The sequence below is a fragment of the Globicephala melas genome, chromosome 20 (genome assembly GCF_963455315.2).
Source record: "Globicephala melas chromosome 20, mGloMel1.2, whole genome shotgun sequence".
NCBI lineage: Eukaryota > Metazoa > Chordata > Mammalia > Artiodactyla > Delphinidae > Globicephala > Globicephala melas.
This window is the reverse complement of record NC_083333.1, coordinates 2,924,179-2,945,821: the sequence shown is the minus strand read 5'-3', so window position 1 is coordinate 2,945,821 and position 21,643 is coordinate 2,924,179. Positions and strand designations below refer to the sequence as shown.

General features: G+C 43.5%; 1 protein-coding gene across 1 annotated transcript; it reads left to right on the top strand.

Annotated features, from left to right (window-relative positions):
- The first annotated feature begins 845 nt into the window (after positions 1 to 845).
- Positions 846 to 20,248, top strand: RNF135 (ring finger protein 135). Its single transcript, XM_030861106.3, is given in 11 exon segments — positions 846 to 850; positions 3,289 to 3,646; positions 7,159 to 7,225; positions 7,228 to 7,290; positions 10,210 to 10,217; positions 10,475 to 10,553; positions 10,556 to 10,636; positions 16,503 to 16,592; positions 18,116 to 18,176; positions 18,178 to 18,572; positions 18,575 to 20,248. Coding segments are annotated over 11 exon segments (1,266 nt in total). The 3' UTR covers positions 18,634 to 20,248.
- Positions 20,249 to 21,643: the final 1,395 nt, after the last annotated feature.

The following is a 21,643-nucleotide window of genomic DNA, read 5'->3' as shown; positions in this document are numbered from 1 at the left end:
TATAAAAGACTTTCGTCATAAAATATACTCCTTAGAATAGAGTTCTGTGAGGAAAGTGGAATGGAAATACAAGTTCAAGATGAAAGAATGATAAAATTTCTGATGTAAAGGAAGAAATTGTTCATGTATTTTTCCAGCTAGGGCTGACCCCTCCTACCCCTCCCTCCTTTCTTGTAACCACTGCATGTTTTTGCATAAAACTTTTAGGAGGTGTCCAAGAAAAAAAAGTTTGAAGACCACTGGTTAATCTACTCTTTCAAGAAATTTGGGGTGTAATGGAGAAGAGAAGGAGGGGTGGCTAGAGGGAGGCTTATATCAAAGGAAATTTTATTTGTTAAGATGGAAGATTTAAGCAAATGTGCCTGGAATTGTGCTTCTTTTCCAGAAAAGACAGGTGCAGAGAAGCTATGAGTTTACTTCAAATGAGAAGTCTCTGGAACAAAATCCAGGTAATCTATCAGTCAGGATAGGCTAGGTTATGCTGCAGCAACAAGCACCCACTAAATCTCAGTAACTTAAACATATCTCAGGTTTATTTCTCTCCTTTACTGCATGTCCTAGTGTGGGCCGGCAGGGGCCACCAAATTACGATTTCATCTCTATAGTTAGGGCAGCTGGCAGAAAAAGATGCAACGACTTACTAGCCTTTTAAGCTGATGGGAAGTTGACGTATTACTTCTATGTGTTTCAAGAGTGTCAGAGAAGTACCAATCCTACCAAGTGCCTAGACGGGGAAAGAGCTGGAAACTTGGATGAGCAGCGCTAAGGACTACTTCCTGTCATTTCCAGTATTGGAAATAGACACAAATTTGTATTATCTGGTACCTACTTTGACACCAGGCAATATGGGGTAAAATAAAATATAAGACATTTTTAGTTCATTTCAACAGATCACGGAGATACAGGCCCTGTTCTCTGCCATTCAGTTATTGCTGTGTAAGCCTGTAAGTTCCTTTGTCTCTTGGGGACTTTGCTCTTCCAAGCTCTTATATTTTCTACTTGTAATGCACTTGGGACTGGAATAAGAGAGGAGGAAGAGAGCAAGCCCCACCAGAGCCAGGCCTGTTACCTGAAGAAAACACACTTTGGGACTTTCCTGGTGGCACAGTGGTTAAGAATCTGCCTGCCAATGCAGGGGACACAGGTTCAAGCCCTGGTCCAGGAAGATCCCACATGCCATGGAGCAACTAAGCCCGAGTGCCACAACTACTAAGCTGGCACTCTAGAGCCCAAGAGCCACAACTATTGAGCCCACGTGCCACAACTACTGAAGCCTGCGCACCTAGAACCCTGTGTTCCACAAGAGAAGCCACTTGCAATGAGAAGCCCAGAGCAGCCCCTGCTCACTACAACTAGAGAAAGCCCAGGCGCAGCAACAAAGACCCAACGCAGCCAATAAATAAACAAATAAATGAATAAAAATTTTTAAAAATTAAATTATAAGAAAAAAAGAAAACAAACTTTAGTATTTTTGTCCTGAAGTCTATCGGGTAATGTGCTTTCAGTCAGCAGAGAGCAGTAAGGAAACAGTGGCTCACTTCTGCATTGTAATAGCGATTTTAAAAGTCTAGGGGTCACTCAACTTTGGCTGCACCATTAGAATCATCTGCGGGAGGTTTTTAAAAATACCCCGCTGGGGCTCCACCCAAGACAATGAAATCAGACTCTCTGGGAGTGGAGGCCAAACAACATCGGTATTTGTAAAGAGTTTCACAGCTCTCTGCACCGAGTATTCTTCAACCCCTCACTACTTGGAGTGGTTGGATGACACCTAGTGGGCGCATTCTCAGAAAAGAGTTCTTAAATCGAATCCACTCCTTTTCCTCCTCCCAAGAGTTGTTGGGGTATCTATCTATCTAATCTATTTTATCTATTATCTATCTACCTAATCTTTTTTTTTTTTTTTTTTTTTGTGGTACGCGGGCCTCTCACTGTTGTGGCCTCTACTGTTGCGGAGCGCAGGCTCAGCGGCCATGGCTCACGGGCCCAGCCGCTCTGCGGCATGTGGGCTCTTCCCGGACCGGGGCATGAACCCGTGTCCCCTGCATCGGCAGGCGGACTCTCAACCACTGCGCCACCAGGGAAGCCCCTTCTATCTAATCTACCTACCTATCCATTATCTATCTATCTAATCTATTATCTATCTACCTATCTATTATCTATCTACCTATCTATCCAATCTATCTATCTAATTTATCCATCTATCATCTATTGCTCTATCTAATCTATCTATTATCTATCTAATCCATCTACCTATCTATCCATTATCTATCTATTATCTATCGATCTATCTTTACCTATCTATTATCTATCTAATCTATCTATCTAATCTATTATCTATCTACCTATCTATCTAATCTATTATCTACCTATCTATCTAATCTATCTACCTACCTACGTGTCTATCTATCTACCTACCTATTATCTATCTACCTATCTATCCAATCTATCTATCTAATCTATCTATCTAATCTATCCATCTACCATCTATCACTCTATCTAATCTATTATCTATTTATTATCTATCTAATCTAATCCATCTACCTATTATCTATCTACCTATCTATTATCTATCGATCTATCTTTACCTATCTATTATCTATCTATCTATTATCTATCTAATCTATTATCTATCTACCTATCTATCTATTACCTATCTACCTACCTATCTATTATCTATCTATTTAATCTACCTATCTATCTAATCTATTATCTATCTACCTATTATCTATCTAATCTATCTAATCTATTATCTATCTAATCTATCTAATCTATTATCTATCTACCTATCCAATCTATTATCTATCTACTTACCTATCTATTATCTATCTAATCTATTATCTATCTAATCTATCTATTATCTTTCTACCTATCTATCTATATCTATCTATCTATCTATCTATCATCTATCTATCTATATCTTTTGGCCACACCGGGGGGCATGTGGGATCTTAGTTCCCCGACCAGCGGTCGAACCTGCTCCCCCTGCAGTGTTAGCGGGGGTCCCAACCACTGGACCGCCAGGGAAGTCCCAGGGTTGCACTTTGATGGGAATGGGGGACATCAAGCTAAAGAAAATCTTTGGGACATCAGTGGGTTTCTAACGGCCTGGGGCGAACGCATTTCCCAGCGCATAAATCAGCTTGCAAAAGGACTGGATAAAAGGAATCAAGGGTGGACCCAAGCTGCAGCGAAGGAGGAGGGGACAGGGAGAGCGAGGGAGGAGCAGGAGGAGACGTAGCCGCAGGGCTGGCAGCCCCCGGCGTAGCCCTGACTTCCGCGCGCCAGCCCCGGGGGTGGGCGGAGCGGCGGCGGTCTGGGGACCAGGGCGGGCCTGGACGCCTGCCCGGCCGTCCCCATGTGACTGGCCGAGGACCACCTGGGCTGCATCATCTGTCACGAGCTGCTGGCCCGGCCCGCCACGCTCTCCTGCGGCCACAGCTTCTGTCACAACTGCCTGATGGGTCTGTGGGGCGCAGGGCGCCACGGGTCCTGCCCCACCTGCCGCGAGGGCGCCGAGCGGCCGCTGCAGCTGCGGAAGAACACGATGGTGCAGGACCTGGAGGACAAGTACAGTCGGGAGGCACGCGAGCTGGAGGGCCCGAACCCAGCGCCCGGGCCCCCGCGCCGCACAGCGCAGCTGCCGGTAGGAAGGCGGGACCAGAGACTGCCCTCTGACCTCCATCCGCCCGCGCGCGCCGACTGCCTCCCATTATCCCCACGGCGCTTCCTCTCCTCCTGGTTGTATTTTCACGTTACTTTTCTCAGTCTGAACGTAGAACCCGTTATTTGGAAAGTTCAGAAAAATATGAAGAAGCAGAAAAAAAAAAATCAAAATCAGAAATCCTATCAACCTAGGCGCTATCCACCCTGGCCTCTTTCCACTTATTTCCAGTCTTTCTGCACCCACTGTGTCTCTCTGACAATTTTTAATTGTGCTAAAATATGTTTACATTATATAACATAAAATTTGCCATTTAACCATTTTAAAATGTACAATTCAGTGGCATTATATTTACAGTGCCGTGCAACCATCACCACTATCTAGTTCCAAAACTTTTTCATCACCACAAACAAGCTTTGTACCCATGAAGCAATGATTTCTCCCTCCCCTGCCCTCCAGTCCCTGGTAACCTCTATTCTACTTTCTGTCTCTGTGACTTTGCCTACTCTAGATATTTCACAGAAGTGGAATCATACAATATTTGTCAGTTTGTTTCTGGCTTTGGCTTCTTTCACTTGCTATAATGTTTTCAAGATTCATTCATGTCGTAGCATGTATCCGAACTTCATTCCTTTTTGTGGCTGAATAATAATTCCCTTGTATGATTATACCACTTTTTTTTTTTTGAATCAATTCAAACATCGATGGACATTTGGATTGTTTCCACCTTTGGGTTATTGCGAGTAATGTTGCAGTGAACGTTGATGTACAAGTATCCGAGTTCCTATTTTCAGTTATTCTGGGTAGGAGTAGAATTGTTGGATCATATGGTAATTCTGTGTTTAACTTATTGAGGAACAGCCAAACTGCATTCCACAGCAACAACAATACTTTGCATTCCCATTAACAAAGTAGGATTCCAATTTTCCCCAACTTTTGCTCCTGGGACTTAGGTCTATTTGCTCCTGGTCTATTTGCTTCTGGGACTTAGGTTATTGTCTGTTTCCACCACAGTCTTTTGCCCCAGACACCTGCAAGTTTAACTCCGCTTGCAGAACTTCTGAGCAATACTCACCACCTTTCTGGTCTGAGCTCTGGGTTAGGTGAAACAAAGATAAGCACCCTGTGGCATTCCTTCAGGCAGCCCCCAGCCAGGTTAGAACAGACAGACACAATGGTTTGTGAATAAGATCTGCTCTGCTCCTTTGGGAACCAGGACCAGAGTTTCACGCTGGGAATTTTCAGTACCATCACTGAGCCAGGAAAGGAACGGGGCAAGAGCAAGTCAAAATGCCACAAAGCTTTCCTACTGCCAGGTTGTGCTTTTTTGAGTCAGTGTCTGCCAGAGTTCTGACAAAGTTGGTTCTGACAGTTTCTGCTTGTCTTGAGACGTTTCTCTCTGTGTGTGTGTGGGGGGGGGGGGGGCGGGGTTGGTGGAGGGTAAAAGAGCTTGGAGCTATCCACTCCTCTTTTTTAAAAAAAATTAATTAATAGACTTTATTTTTTAGAGCAGTTCTAGGCTTACAGAAAATTGAGCAGATAGTACAGAAAATTCCCATATACACCTCATCGTTACCCTTATTATTAATATCTTGCATTAGTTTGGTACACTTGTTACAATTTATGAACCAATATTGATACGTCGTTATTAACTAAAATCCACAGTTTACATCAGGGTTCACTCTCTGTGTTGTACCGTTCTATGGATTTTGACAAATGCATGAAGTCATGTATCTGTAGTTAACAGTTTTATGCCTTGAAAATCCCCTGCATTCTGCCTCTTTGTACCCCCTCCCTCTCCCCAGCCCCTGGCAACCACTGACTTTTTGCTATCTCTTTAGTTTTGCGCTTTCTAGAATGTCGTATCTTTGGAATCACACAGTATCTAGCTTTTTCAGGCTAGCTTCTTTCATTAAACAAAATTAAGGTTTGTGGCTTGATAGCTCATTTTATTGTCAAATAATATTCCATTGCGTAGATGTCCCACAGTTTATCTATTCACCTTTTGATGGACATATTGGTTATTTTTTTTTTTTTTTGCAATTATGAATAAAGCTGTTCTCTTCTTTTTGGTTATAAATACAGCATTGGGAGTCCCCTGGTGGTCTAGTGGTTAGGACTGGGCGCTTTCACTGCTGTGGCCCGAGTTCAATCCCTGGTCGGGGAACTGAGATCCTATAAACCAAGTGGTGCAGGCAATAAATAAATAAATACAGCATTATTCCTCAGGTCCTTAAAACCCTTTGTTAGTATAGCTTATAGTGACTGAATATACTTTCCATTGGCTTTTAAATTAAAATGATTGCCTATGGATGGTAGGATATCGGATAATTTAAAACATTTCTTCTTTCTCATTCTCTGTATTTTCTAAACTCACCACAATGAGTGTGCAGCTCTTTTATGGATGGAAAAAGCAACACACTTATTTTTTAAAGTTTTTAATTTGTTCAGGTGTCTAGATAAGGACTCCATTCCAGAATTCCAGCTGCCTGAATATTTAAGAGTGAGACCTGGAAATTTAAGAGCAAACAATTGTACCCGTGGTCAGCCACCTCCTCTATAAAATAGTCTGCATATGGCTTCCAAAACACATGCTATTTTGAGGGACGTCAGTGCTTCTTAGAGATGAAAAACTGGTTCTCCAGTTTTTGAGGTTCCAGCATAATTTAAAAAGTGAAAAATGTCCCTCCAAAGTTCTGAAAGCTCTGGTTTATTTAGAGGAAGATGATGAACATCTTGTATTTCTGTGGCTCTCCGTAGGACCTCTTTTGGAGGTAATGCAAATTTCTCCATTGAAGTCTGGGCCCCGCCTGCCTCAGATGACTGTGACCAGGTCTTGAGGGTGTTGCCAGAATGTGTTGGCTGCAAAACTTCCTCCCATTCCCAGCCAGGCAGCTGAGCAGATGAAGCTCCGGAAGTGGAGTGGTTTAGCATTCTCATCTGAATGTTTCTTTAAATGTGACGGATGTCAATAAACAAACAAAAAGAGTTTGCATCTGCACATCACTTTAAAGTCTCCAAGATCTTTTCATAGTCGATCCTTTTCACTGTTGAAGAAAAGGAGGGATGGTCGCTTTTATTTATGAAAGGAGTGATAAAGACACAGGACGAGTCAGTCAGAGTTGAGAGTGGAGCTGAAACCCGAGCCAAATGCCTTCCACTCACCTCATCAGCTGCCACCAGTGCTGCCAAACCTCCAGGCTCTCACCCTATTTCGTCTCTGACTTCCCCTGTTCAAAATGACCCCTAGGCTTCCCTTCATGCCTCACCCCTCCCCCTCCCCCATCCTATGGATGAACTCTGGTTCTCTGTTATGGCCACTGGACCACCAGTAGGGGGAAATGGGCATGCCAAAGGTCCAGGGAGCTTACCTCCTTGCCCTCTAGACATTTTTGTCACTTCCTTGCCTGCCTCCTTTATCCAGTGTTTACAGCTCCCTCTGTCTAGAACTGGTTCCTGGGTCCAGCTTTGTGCTCTGCTTTGCTCTTTTAAAGGCGGTGGCACAGAAGAGCATCACAGAAGTTGGCTGGGGGCTCGCAGAGCTGGTGGAACGGCTTATAGATACAGGAGCCTTCAGAGTCAGAGACATCTCCCAGAATCTGAACCAGGCAATGAAATGAGCATTGGTAGGCTCATCTGGGAGAAGAAAGGATGTGCCAGGGGGTGGCGCTAGGGACAGCTCCCTGGGACAGCTAGGGAGCAACCTGAATTGGTTTGCAGTTGAAGGATGCGCTAAGTCCCTGTCTTTTACCATGCTCTTCACCACCAAACAGGGATGATCGGGAGTTTGGAATGCTTGAGGTGAGGTAAGAAGGCTTCAAGTGGGCTAGTTCTATCTTATCACTCCACCTAACCAGCTCTAAGATCACCCGTGACCTCTACGCAAATCCTGTAGATGTTCTAGCTCTTATCCTCATTGGCCTTTCAGCAGCCTTTGACACAGTCAACCACAACTTCATTCTTTTTTTTTTTAATTTTTAAAAATTTTTGTATAATTTTGAAAGGTTACGGTCCATTTACAGTTATTAGAAAATACTGGTTATATTTCCTGTATGTACAATATATCCTTGTAGCCTATCTTACACCCAACAGTTTGTTCCTCCCACTGCCCTATCTCTATATTGCCCCTCCCTCCCCTCTACCCACTGGTAACCACTAATTTATTTTCTATATCTGTGAGTCTGCTTCTTTTCACAACTTCATTCTTGAAGCTTTCTTTTCCCTTAGCCCAGGGACACGAGTCTTCCAGCCTTTCTGCATTTCTCTCCAGCTGCTCCTTTTCAGTCTGTTTTGCAGGTTTACTCTCCGCTGCTAAGCAGTGAGATGCTGGGATTCTTCAAGGCTGAGTTGTAGGTCGCTGTCTGTTCCCCCTACGTGGTCCTCTGCATTCCTGTGGTTTTAACTACCACCTCTGTGCACAAATATAGCTTCAGCCTGGACCCTTCTCTGAGTTCTGGTCTGGTGTCTTCCTTCTCATCTTCTCTTAGCATCTCAAAGACACATCGCACTTAATCCGTCCTGCACTGTTTCTCCTCTGGAATACCCCGTCTCAGCAACTGACCCTGTAGCCCTTCCAAGTGCACAAGCCAGAAACCTGAGAATCATGTCACCTCTTCCATCATCTGCCTAAACATCTCTTGAATCTATTTACTATTCTTTTTTTTTTAAAAAAAAATTATTTATTTAATTTTTGGCTGCATTGGGTCTTCGCTGCTGCACGCGGGTTTTCTCTAGTTGCTGAGAGCAGGGACTACTCTTTGTTGCAGTGCGCCGGCTTCTCATTGTGGTGGCTTCTCTTGTTGCGGAGCATGGGCTCTAGGTGCACGGGCTTCAGTAGTTGTGGCACACGGGCTTCAGTAGTTGTGGCTCGCGGGCTCTACAGGGCAGGCTCAGTAGTTGTGGCGCACGGGCTTAACTGCTCTTTGACATGTCGGATCTTCCTGGACCAGGGCTCGAACATGTGTCCCCTGCATTGGCAGGCAGATTCTTAACCGCTGTGCCACCAGGGGAGCCCCCTATTTACTATTCTTCAGCTCCTTAAAGATGACTCTAATCCAATCCTATGACTATTTCTTGCCTGGATTTCTACCAAAGTCTTTTAATTGCTCTGATCTGTTCCCTCCAGAGTGTCACACTTCTTCCCATCACAGGGCCCACACCATGGAATGTTCTTCTTTTACTCTGTCATGTACGTAGTGCCTGCTCATCCTTCAGACCTCAGCTAGATTATCACTTCCTTGGAGAAGCCTTCACTGATTTCCTTGAACAAGTCAAATCCCCTTATTACAGGCTCTTACGTATGATTCCATGTACCTTTCATTTGTAGCAGTTGTTACATTTGTGACTTGATCATGATTGGCACCATAATTTATTAATGTCTTTCATCCCTCTTCCCTTGCACCGGACTCTAAGCTCTATGAGGGCAGTGACCTTAATGGCTTTTGTTCCTTTGTTCACTCTTGTATCCCCAAGCCTAACACAGTGCTTGGCACATAGTAAGCGCTCAACAAACACCCAGTGTATTTGAGTGAGTGAATAAATGGGTCCTCAGGGATGCAGTGTGTTAGGGTAGAAGGTCTGAGAGTCCGTCCATAAGTCCTGACATTGCCACTCACTAGTATTATGACCTTGGACAAGTCATTCCATCTTTCTGAGTCTCAGATTTCTATCTGTAAAACAAACAAAAATGATCCATGGCCTGCACCTCATTGGTTTAATGTGGAGATTTTTTTTTAAAGATCTTGCTTAAGAAAGTGCTTGAGCAATGTGAAAATGTGGGGCAATCAAATTAGCTATGACAATATAGTTAACCTCCATGAACTCCCTCTTTTGTAAAATGGGGATAATAAACCTATCTTGGAAAGTTGTTAGGCAAATTAGAGGTAAGCAGTGGAAAATATTCAGCAGGTGGTACCTACCCCTGTTATGATTGGCAAAAAGAATGGGAAATGGATTTTGCAAAGTTGGGAAGGAAAGTCAGGTGCTGAAGGTGGGAAGGTGGTGAGCAGATGAGAGTCTGTGTTGGGGAATAACAGGACCTGAAGTTAAAGAAAATCAGGGAGTGTGTGTTAGAGGCCCCAGAGAGCAGGGCCTGTATGCAGGCAACATGTTTGTCTTGGCCCTTAGGAAGAGTTATGATAGCAGTCTGGGGAAGATTATTTCAGCCTCTGTAGCTTATCTTAGTGACTATCTGTATTATTTATTTTGTAAAGCCCCTATAAGATGGGCCTAAAATTTTCAAATGTTTTGGGGGTATGAGCTAAGAACCCCATATCTGTTGTACAAAATACTAGAAAATATATTGCAGTTGAAAAGACAAATGAAAATCATCCGTAACCCCATCACCAAGAAATCGCCATTCTCTGGTATTTTTGCCATACTGTGTATCATTCCAGATTGTTTTCAAGGCGCATACTTTGAGGACCTAACTATGTTTTGAAAAACCCGTTAGGAGGTAAGTAGAAAATTATAGATGGTTGGTAGAACTGGAATATATTTGTGGCCTCTCCCGTTGCGGAGCACAGGCTCCGGACGCACAGGCTCAGCGGCCATGGCTCACGGGCCTAGCCGCTCCGCGGCATGTGGGATCTTCCCGGACCAGGGCACGAACCTGTGTCCCCTGCATCGGCAGGCGGACTCTCAACCACTGCACCACCAGGGAAGCCCCGAACTGGAATATATTTGATGCATTCCTTAAGAGATTTTCTTTTTTCCTTCTTCCTTCCTTCCTTCCTTTCTTCTTCTTCCTATTATTATTATTCTCCTTCTCCTTCTTCTTCTTTTTTTTTTTTTTAAATGATTCATCAGTAGGCTTTGTCAGATGGGGTGGACTTTTCCTTGGCTTCTCCAAAACTAGTGACTTCCAACACACCTGAGGGGAAAATGAGAGACATCTCCATGACCTTGAAGAGATCCAGGAAAAATTACAAGAAAACTTCATGTGGAAAGAGGCCCTTGAAGAACAAATGCAGGGTGAGTTGATTTTATTTGGTAGAGGAGGTTTAATTATGGAAGTTGGGGCAGCGTTCCGTGGCTTTGTTTTTTGGGGACAGGATCTGAGAGCCCAGCTGTGTTATCCCTGTGGTGTGAATGAGGAAGGAGTGGGCTGAGCTATTTTTGTGACTGGATGTGTTTTTGGACCTGACTGGAGGTGTGATGTATCACAGGCCCTTCATAGATAGAAACTCGTTTTCTAAGATCTATAAATCCAGAACCTAGATCTGATTTTGCTTGCTCACCATGCATCTGTGTTATCTACCTGAGGAGATTCAGAAATAGGCAGCTTTTTATTTTTCACTAGTAAATGTCCTTATTAATGAAGCATGCAACTTTGTATATAGTTCTTCATAAATTCTACTCAACTGGGCTTCCCTGGTGGCGCAGTGGTTGAGAGTCCGCCTGCTGATGCAGGGGACACGGGTTCGTGCCCCGGTCCGGGAGGATCCCACATGCCGCGGAGCGGCTGGGCCCGTGAGCCATGGCCGCTGAGCCTGCGCGTCTGGAGCCTGTGCTCCGCAACGGGAGAGGCCACAACAGTGAGAGGCCCGCATACCGCAAAAATAAAAAAAAAAAAATTCTACTCAACTGTAATCTCTGGCCAGTGTGTTTAATAATAAAGGGTAACAATGTAGAAAACAACCTTTCCGTCCTGACTTTTAGGTTCGCTGTTGTTCAGTGGCTCAGGATTGAAAAACAATTCACACCTGCCCCTTAGACAAGTGCTCTGGTCTCCCTTGCCTCTGCCTCCTGACTCGGCCACGGCAGGCTTTGTATGCTTTAGAGACGTATCTCTTAGAGCTTTTAGATATTTAAATCATCTTGCTCTGTTAAAAAGTTTCTTATTTAAGTGGAGAAGCATGATTCCTTGGGAAAAGTTTCTTAAGGAAACCAGTTAGAGTACAGTTTATTAATTGTTCCAAAAATGATCTGAGAAATAAAGTGACCTCTTAGCTCCTGTGTGCTCCTAAATTTAGGATGGGTTCCTAATTTAAAATCTGAACTCGAGCTTTAAACTTGAGGATTAAATTTAAAAATTTTAATTCAAAAATCAAAAAATATAAAAAGACACAACAAAAGTGTTGTGTTCCTACTCTCGTCCAATTCTTCTTATTCCCCCAGTTAACCACCTTTACTAGTTTTCTTAAGTGTCCATTCAGAATTTACTTTTGTAAGTACAAGCAAACACAAGTTTATATTCTTATCTCCCCCAATCTTTTTTTTTTACACAAAAGTTAGCATATTGTATACACTGTTCTGCATTTTGCTTTTCTTTTTTTACTTAATATATCTTGATACCTTTACAAATCAGTATGGGTATGAACATCTCTTTGAGATCTTGCTTTCAATTCTTTTGTATATATGCCTACAAGTGGAATTACTGGATCATATGGCAATTCTATATTTAATTTTTTGAGGAATTAAGTATACATATTAAGTATTTTTAAAATTTAACTTAGAAAATTCAAGTATGCCTTAGCAAGTACAACGTTGATTATTTTGGTATTTTGATTTTGATTATTTGGACCAGTCCAGGACAGTTTTAAAACATAAGATCTGAATATATGCCTATTTCCTGAAACATCATTTCCTGAACTTCTCACAAGATTGTTTTTAAGACAATAGATCAGTTATTCTTCAAGCCAGCACTTTAACAGCTGCTAAGCAATTTGACTGCCTCATCACAATGGTTTCCTTTGACCCTATGTAAACACACCATGAGCTGCCACGGAAATCAGGCAGCCTAAAGGGCACAGTGTTTCTTGAGTATAACCCGGGCCTCTCTGTAACACTAATAAGAATGCAGATAATCTCCAGGTTTGTTGGCCTATGTTTTTTTTTTCTTCCTTATATGTTCTTTTTGTGGCTTTGATATCTGTATTATGGTGACTTCATAATATTAATTAAAAATCTTTCCACCCTTAAAAAAAAAGCAGAATCCAAAGCCCATGGCCAGACTATTGAGTTAGCATCTCTGGGAGTAAGCCCCAAGGATTTGCATTTTTGACAACTTTGCAGGGGATTTTCATGCACACTAAAGTTTTGATAAGCATTTTGGTGTAGCTTACCCAGCAGGGGTGATTATTTGTAATACAAATTTAATTACTGAGGAGTACAGTTGACCCTTGAACAACATGGGGGTTAGGGGCACCAAACGCCTATACAGCCAAAAATCTGACTATAACTTTTTTCTTTTTTGTAAACAGGAGTCCTATTTTATTTTATTTATTTATATTTTTAATTAATTAATCTTTGGCTGCGTTGGGTCTTCGTTGCTGCACGTGGGGTTTCTCTAGTTGTGTCGAGCGGGGACTACTCTTCGTTGTGGTCCGTGGACTTCTCATTGCGGTGGCTTCTCTTGTTGCGGAGCTCGGGCTCTAGGTGCGCATGCTTCAGTAGTTGTGGCTCGCGGGCTCTAGAGCGCAAGCTCAGTAGTTGTGGCGCACGGGCTTAGTTGCTCTGTGGCATGTGGGATCTTCCCGGACCAGGCCTCGAACCCGTGTCCCCTGCATTGGCAGGCGGATTCTTAACCACTGTGCCACCAGGGAAGTCTTCACTATAACTTTTGACTGCCCCAAAACTTAACTACCAATAGCGTACTGCTGACTGGAAGCCTTACAGATAACATAAACAGTTGATTAACACTTATTTTGTATGTTTTATGTATTATATACTGTATTCTTACAATAAAGTAAGCCAGAGAAAAAACTTTATTAAGAAAAGCATAAAGAAGAGAAAATACATTTACAGTATTCTGCTGTAGCTATCTATACTGTAAGTTTACATCATCTGTTTATGAGATGAATCGTCTGTCTGTCAGTATCTACATACACATTGTCTTATATGATAAAAAGCACTGAGGATGTTATACATATTACTAACACTAGACATCAAAAATGAAAAGATAATGCAAAAAAGAAAGACATCAAAAATGAAAAGATAATGCAAAAAAGATAATGCAAAAAAGAAACATTTATTTACAGGTGTAACTATTCATGCATTGATAACAAAGAAGCAACAGTATGCTTGCTTTGTGGTAGCCTAACCTATACACTAATGGATTAATCATTATAAAATTTTTATGGCATACAATATTACAGTCATATTCATAACACAGTATTAGGAACATTGTTATTTTTTTAAAACAAAACAGTTACCTATGATGGTAGGCTGATAGAGAGGGAGAGAAAGAAAACTGGAGAGAAGGAAAACTAACACACTACTAATTTTATATTAAATATCACTCACCTTATGCTTATGTAAGGAAAGGCTATCCACTTCAAAACAAGTCTTGCACGTGACGTTCTACACATATATTTTTGTGTATTTATTGATCCACATATATTTATTGATCCACATATATTTTTGATCCACATATATTTTTGTATATTTATTGAAAAAGATAAATGGACCTTCGCAGTTCAGACCTGTGCTATTCAAGGGTCAACTGTAATTTTATGCAGAACAATTCTGCTTAGAATGGTTTGTTCTTGAAATTATTATTTTAAATTCCCAAGGGATCCTGGCTACTTTAAAAAAAAAAAAAGCCTGTAGCTTATTCTCTTAGTAGAGAAATGAGATTCTTTAGATTCTGTTTTAAAGAAATTTCTCAGCAATTAAGTTTATATAACAAATATTTCTGGCAAATCAATTGTTTAATAAACTATCATTTTTTGTTCTTTTATGAAACCTATCATAATCAGTGGGTAAGCAGTTGAGTTTATACCCAGAGAGATTAACATATCAAAATACTTCATTTCTGTAATAGTTACCAGTGTCTTATTTAATAGCTACTCAATATTTATGAATGTACCTCATGTTTCTTTTTTTCTAAGTATTTTTTTAACATCTTTATTGGAGTATAATTGCTTTACAATGGTGTGTTAGTTTCTGCTTTATAACAAAGTGAATCAGTTATACATATATATATGTTCCCATATCTCTTCCCTCTTGCGTCTCCCTCCCTCCTACCCTCCCTATCCCACCCCTCTAGGTGGTCACAAAGCACTGAGCTGATCTCCCTGTGCTATGCGGCTGCTTCCCACCAGCCATCTATTTTACGTTTGGTGGTGTATATATGTCCATGCAACTCTCTCACTTTGTCACAGCTTACCCTTCCCCCTCCCCATATCCTCAGGTCCATTCTCTAGTGGGTCTGTGTCTTTATTCCCGTCTTACCCCTAGGTTCTTCATGACTTTTTTTTTTCCTTAGATTCCATATATATGTGTTAGCATACGGTATTTGTTTTTCTCTTTCTGACTTACTTCACTCTGTATGACAGACTCTAGGTCCACCCACCTCACTACAAATAACTCAATTTCGTTTCTTTTTTCTAAGTATTTTTAAGAACCAACCAGTCAAGTGTAGATTATTTTCTCTATCACTAGGGGAAAAACTTGTGTTAGCTAAAAAATGAAAGAAGTAGCTAGCAGTTCTTACAAACATTTTTAAAACTGTGATTAACGATAAGTAAAATCCTATCAGCTCAATAGAAAGAAGAGTGGTACCCCACGTAGATTTTGAGCATGGCTTCTTGAAGGGCAGCTCTCCTGCTCTCATGACCTAAGTGTTCACAGCCCACACCCTAGATAGGGCCTTCTGTCTCTTCTCAGTCTGACTCTTGGATTCACTTTATGCTGCTGTCACCTCAAGGTACAAATAGGGGAAAATTTCACCTTCACAGTCCATACTCTGACATTTCCCTTACTGTCCCTTATTCTACCTAACTATGGTCATTGCAAGCACATAGTAGTTTTAAGGTAACAATTAAACTTTAGTACAGTTTGGGATTAGCCGATGCAAACTGTTACATATAGAATGGATAAACAACAAGGTTCTACTGTGTAGCACAGGGAACTATATTCAATATCCTGTGATAAACCATAATGGAAAAGAATATGAAAAAGAATATATATATGTATAACTGAATCACTTTGCTTTACAGCAGAAATTAAAACAACGTTGTAAATCAACTATACTTCAATAAAAAAGAAACCCTCAATGTACACTGAGAGGTAATAGGTCCTAGCAGTTGTGATGAATCTCATGTTCCCCAGTTTTATAACAGTTTAAAGCACTGACCTGGGGGGCGTGGATATTCTGGGTGTCAGGGTGCCCGTGATCCCTTGCATGAGGCTGTGATCCCTTTATCATGCATATTGATAAATATGCATGAAAAACTTCCTATGTGCCTGGCGATGGGCTTGTGCTTAGAATACAGAGATGAACAAGGTCTCTGCCAGCAAGGAGCTTAGAACTCAGTGAGGAAACAGACAGTAAAAAAAAAAAAAAGTCCATGGTAAGAACATGGGGCTGGATGTACCTAAGCTGGATGTACTGCCTGATCAAGATCTGATGATGAGGAGGACAAGCTGTATGTGCTGATCACGATGTTTGGATACTTTCTATTTGCCTTTTTTTGATGGGGCTTTCTTCCCCTCCCAATTTTTTTTTTTTAAATGTCTCTCTCTCTCTCTCTCTCAAACGTCTCTCTCTCTCTCTCTCACTGTTCGTTGCTTTTTTTAAAAATAATTAATTAATTTATTTATTTTTGGCTGTGTTGGGTCTTCGTTTCCGTGCGAGGGCTTTCTCTACTTGTGGCAAGTGGGGGCCACTCTTCATCGCGGTGCGTGGACCTCTCACTATCGCGGCCTCTCTTGTTGCGGAGCACAGGCTCCAGACGCGCAGGCTCAGTAATTGTGGCTCACGGGCCTAGTTGCTCTGCGGCACATGGGATCCTCCCAGACCAGGGCTCGAACCCGTGTCCCCTGCCTTGGCAGGCAGATTCTCAACCACTGCGCCACCAGGGAAGCCCCTCTCCCAATTTTTTTGATTCCATAGTTGAACTCCCAGAAGCTCTGTCTTCCTCCTCATGCCCACTGCCTGACCAGAGCCACCTGGCACCCAAGAGGGCTTCCTCGTTCGCTCAATGTAAGTATGTGGTCTGCTTACAACCTGGGTTTGACCTGCTTCAGCAAGGAGCTGCCAGAGCGTGCTGTGTCCATCTCTCTGCTGTTAGGCTCACTCCTTGGCTAGTTCCCCCACACCTGGCCCCTCTCCATGGGGAGCTGATCACAAAGATAAAAGGAGTTGAAGACTCCCAAATTCCAGGCTAAGCCAGACCCATGAGCACTCAGAACCCAGGCAACTTTGGGCATCCATGCTGGGGCCACCATTTACTGCCAACTGCCAATCCCCCAACCTGTTTAACTACCATCACTGTCCGAGTCTGGAGTGGTCCTTGCGAGCACGGATCCTGGAGCCAGACTGCTTGGGTTTGACTCCCAGTTCCTCCTCTCACTAGCTGTGTGATCTTGGACAAGTCACGTAATCTCTCAGAGCCTCAGTTCCCTCATCTGTAAGATGGGGATAATAGTACTTACTTCCCTTGTGGGATTGTCATGAGGCTGAATGAATGTGTGTAAGTATGAGCCTAGAGTAGGAATGCTGTGTATTAGTAATTATTTACTCCCTTAAAAGAAAACATTATGAAATATACAAAATGAATGACATGATCCTTAATCAGGAAGATCATGTGTAAGTGGAGAGATATAAACAGCCATGGTCATCAATCACTGTACTACAGGTAGAAGATGGTAAGTATCATAAGAGATCAGGTAAAGTATTAGGGAAAAAGCAAGATGTGACTTTTTTTTTTTTTTTTTTTTTTTGCGGTACGCGGGCCTCTCACTGTTGTGGTCTCTCCCGTTGCGGAGCACAGGCTCCGGACGCGCAGGCTCAGCGGCCATGGCTCACAGGCCCAGCCGCTCCGCCGCATGTGGGATCTTCCTGGACCGGGGCACGAATCCACGTCCCCTGCATCGGCAGGTGGACTCCCAACCATTGCGCCAACAGGGAAGCCCCAAGACGTGACTTTTGCTGGGGCAGGGGGCTTCCTGAAAGAGGGCTAATGGGTAAGTAGAAATTAAGGTGAGAAAGGAGGGTATTGTTACTAGAACAACATCAGGGGTATGTATAACAAGGTCCTACTGCAAGTTGATGCACCAATATATTTTTTTAAAATTTATTTTGGCTGTGTTGGGTATTCATTACTACACACGGGCTTTCTCTAGTTGCGGCGAGCGGGGACTACTGTTCGTTGCAGTGCACGGGCTTCTCATTGCAGTAGCTTCTCTTGTTGCGGAGCACGGGCTCTAGGCGCACGGGCTTCAGTAGTTGTGGCACACAGGCTTCAGTAGTTGTGGCACACGGGCTTAGTTTCTCCGTGGCATGTGGGATCTTCCCGGACCAGGGCTTGAACCTGTGTTCCCTGCATTGGCAGGCAGATTCTTAACCACTTTGCCACCAGGAAAGTCCCTTGATGCACCAGTTTTAATGCCAGGATGTGTAAAACGTTATCACACTCAAAGACACAAATCTGCCTTTTGCTATTTGAAGACCTCTTAGCATGAACCATCAGAGGTGGCTAGTCCTGTTCTGGTTTTTTTCCCCAGGGGTCATCAATCCAACCTTTGACCTAGGGAGCCTCTCCTGTAGCCTGGAGGTGTCCAAGGATCACTGTATCTCACCGCCCACAGCCCTATCCCTGGAGTCATGAGAGGTTTGCCTCCTGCCAGGCCTTATGTTCCCAGGCTCTCTCTTCTGGGCAGCAGTACTGGGAAGTGGACACTCAGCGATGTAGCCACTGGGCAGTTGGGGTGGCTTCCTGGGGGATGAGGCGTGACCAGATCCTGGGAAGGACCAGGGACTCCTGGTATGTAGAGTGGAAAGGGACTAGCCAGCTCTCTGCATGGGACATGGTCAAGAAAACTGTCCTTGGCTCAAACAGACCTAGTGTGGTGGGCATCTGGCTGGACCTTGAGGAGGGAAAGCTTGCCTTCTATTCCGTGGCTGATCAGGTGAAGCTCGTCTCTGAGTGCCCAGTCTCTGCTGCCTTTCCTCTGCACCCTGCCTCTGGCTGTATGGCTTATTCCCTGGAAGCTCTCTGACTATGAGGCAAATAAACGTATAAACATTCCCTTGGTGTTAAACCATGTTGATTTCCTGGTCTCTCTGCCTTCAAGCAGGGAGTCAACTTGACTCAAGTTAACATCCCGCTTCCAAAGTTAAGGGATGCAAAGTAAATGTTTAACCCAGCAGGCTTGCATTGTTCAAACCCTGGCGGACCGGTTACAAGAAAGGACAGGCTCTTGAGTGGGAGATAGTATCTAAGCCCTTGGAATATCCTGCCTGATAAGAGTGTGTTTATCTGAGGGCCTTGGGCCACACAGTATCAGCTTGATTTCTGGAAGGGCTGGAAACTAAGGTCAGCCACTTGGGCGGTGAGTCTGCCTGCATGACCGACCGCCAGTCAAAGCCTTGGGCACCAAGACTTGAATGTGCTTCCCTGGTTGGCAGTATTCCGTGTGTGTTGTCATACGTCATCCTGGGAGCATTAAACATTGTCCCCATAACTCCACTGAGAGAGGAGTGAGTGGGCTCTCTTGGCCTCTGCCCTATGTGCCTTTTTCTGTTGCTGGTTTTAACCTGTATCCTTTCACTGTAATCATCTGTAACCGTAAGTATAACAGCTTTGCTGAGTTCTGCGAGTCCTTCTAGTGCATCACTGAAAATGAGATTGATTTTACACACACACAAGGGGCGTGCTATCAATTGCTGTGTAATACTATTATCACACATTCAGTGGTTGCAAACAACACATATTTATTCTCTCGCAGCTTCTGTGGGCCAGGCGTCAGGATACAGCTTAGCTGAGGCCTCTGTTTTGGAGTCTCACAAGCTGCAGTCAGGGTGTGAACTGGGGCCGGGTGACATCTGAGGCTCCACTGGGGAAGGATCTGCTTCCAAGCTCACGTGGTTGTCGGCAGGCTTCAGTTCCTTGTGAGTTGTCAGACTGAGGACCCCCCTCAGTTCCTTACTTGGTGGGCCTCTGCAACATGGCTGCTTACTTCTTCAAAGCCAACAAGGGAGATCAAGTTTCCTAGCAAGGTGGACATTAAGTCTTATATAATGTAATCACAGGGACATATAATCACACGTATGCCATCACCTTTGCCTTATTCTATTGGTTAGAAGCAAGTCACAGGTCCCGCCCACATTTAAGGGGTTGGGGTTCACAAGGGCATGAATACCAGGAGGTGGGGGGGGTCCTTACAGTCTGGCTGGCACATGGTCTCATCTCATACTTGATTTCCCCTATTTTTTAGAATCATTTTATTATATTAACAGAATGGACAGAGAAAACTACACAAAACACATGTGCAGTGTAAGGAATAATAATTATTATTATTATTAAACACAGTTGTAACTACCTTTCAGGTCAAGAAATAAAGCCTTGGGCTTCCCTGGTTGCCCAGTGGTTGAGAATCCACCTGCCAATGCAGGGAATACAGGTTCGAGTCCTGGTCTGGGAAGATCCCACATGCCTCAGAGCAACTAAGCCCGTGCGCCACAACTACTGAGCCTGCGCTCTAGAGCCCATGAGCCACAACTACTGAGTCCACGTGCCACAACTACTGAAGCCCGCATGCCTAGAGCCCATGCTCCACAAGAGAAGCCACCGCAATGAGAAGCCCGCGCACCGCAACAAAGAGTAGCCCCCGCGCGCCGCAACTAGAGAAAGCCCACACACAGCAACAAAGACCCAATGCAGCCCAAAAATAAATAAATAAATAAATTTATAAAAAAAAAAGAAAGAAAGAAAACCTTGCTGCCCACCCCAGATGCTCTTTCATGTGCCCCATTCCAATCACAAAACCCTCCGTCCACCTGAAAGGCATCCTGACTTTTATAGTAATCACTTACTTGCATTTCTTTAGAGTTTTAGCACGCAAACATGCATCCCTAGCATAAACCCTAAAAAACCCTGATATATCTTTTTCTTAACGGCTTTGTTGAGATATAGTTTACATACTATAAAATTCACCTATTTAAAGTGTACAAATCAATGTGTTTTAGTATGTTTACAGAGTTGTGAAACCATCACCATAATCTAATTTTAGAACATTTTCATCACCCCCAGGAAGAACCCTCATACCCGATCAACAGTTGATATGTCTCTGAAGTCTCCTGATCTACAGCCTTCCCCTCCCTTTCTTCTCCTTACGATTCATCTGTAGGCTGTCAGGCTCTGTTAGCACCTGTTGGAGAGGTGGAAGTCCAGCTCTGTTGGATGGGTTGAGCAGAAAGCCTTGCCACACAAACCAGCCAGACAATCTTTGATGGTGCCTTTCACTTCTTTGCCTCTCTTTCCCCTGTAAAATGGAAATAATTATTATTCGCCCTTCCTTGCCTTCCTCAAAGGGTTGCTGAAAGAATTGATGTAATAGATGAGGACACTGGAAGAATGCCAGGGTGATTATAACCACAGCAAAAATGACATAACTATATTTTCATATCACACATCTTGATCTCTAACATCTGTAGATTCACACCTAATTTCCACAGGAATCCTCGAAAACAGGAGCAAGCAGGAGTCTTCCCCTGTGATCTGCTCATTTACTCTCTGAGCCTCGTGACCACCCTGCGTGATGAGTGTTACCATCTTTCTGTCAACATACGAGGGAAGGGTGGGGGTCCTGGACCGGTTGAGGGCTTTGTGCAGGGCCAGTCAGCCGAGCGTGGCAGAGCTGGGAGCTGGCCCAGTGTTCCCAAAGTCAAGTCTCTTAACCTTAATACCCTCTGATAAGGTCCCAGTCGAGACCAGGACCTGGGCATCCACTTTGATAGGACACAGCTCTCAAGCCACGAGGTGCTCTTTTTTTCTTGTTGTGGGTGGCAGTTCTCAGTGTAGTGGCCTTGAGTTGCCTAAGCAGGGACAGGGCCTCTCTGTGCCAGGTGACCATTCAAAGGCTCTCTGTTCTCACTTTGTGCATTATGGAGCCTTTATCTTCTCACCCAGAGTCACCTTGATGTTTGCCTTTTGAAAGTGCCAAGAATTTAGAGGCCAGGGTTTTAGCTTCTTAGGTCCTTTGATTAAATACCATCCTTTCAGGTGGTTTGGATAATGGGGCCTCTGTCCG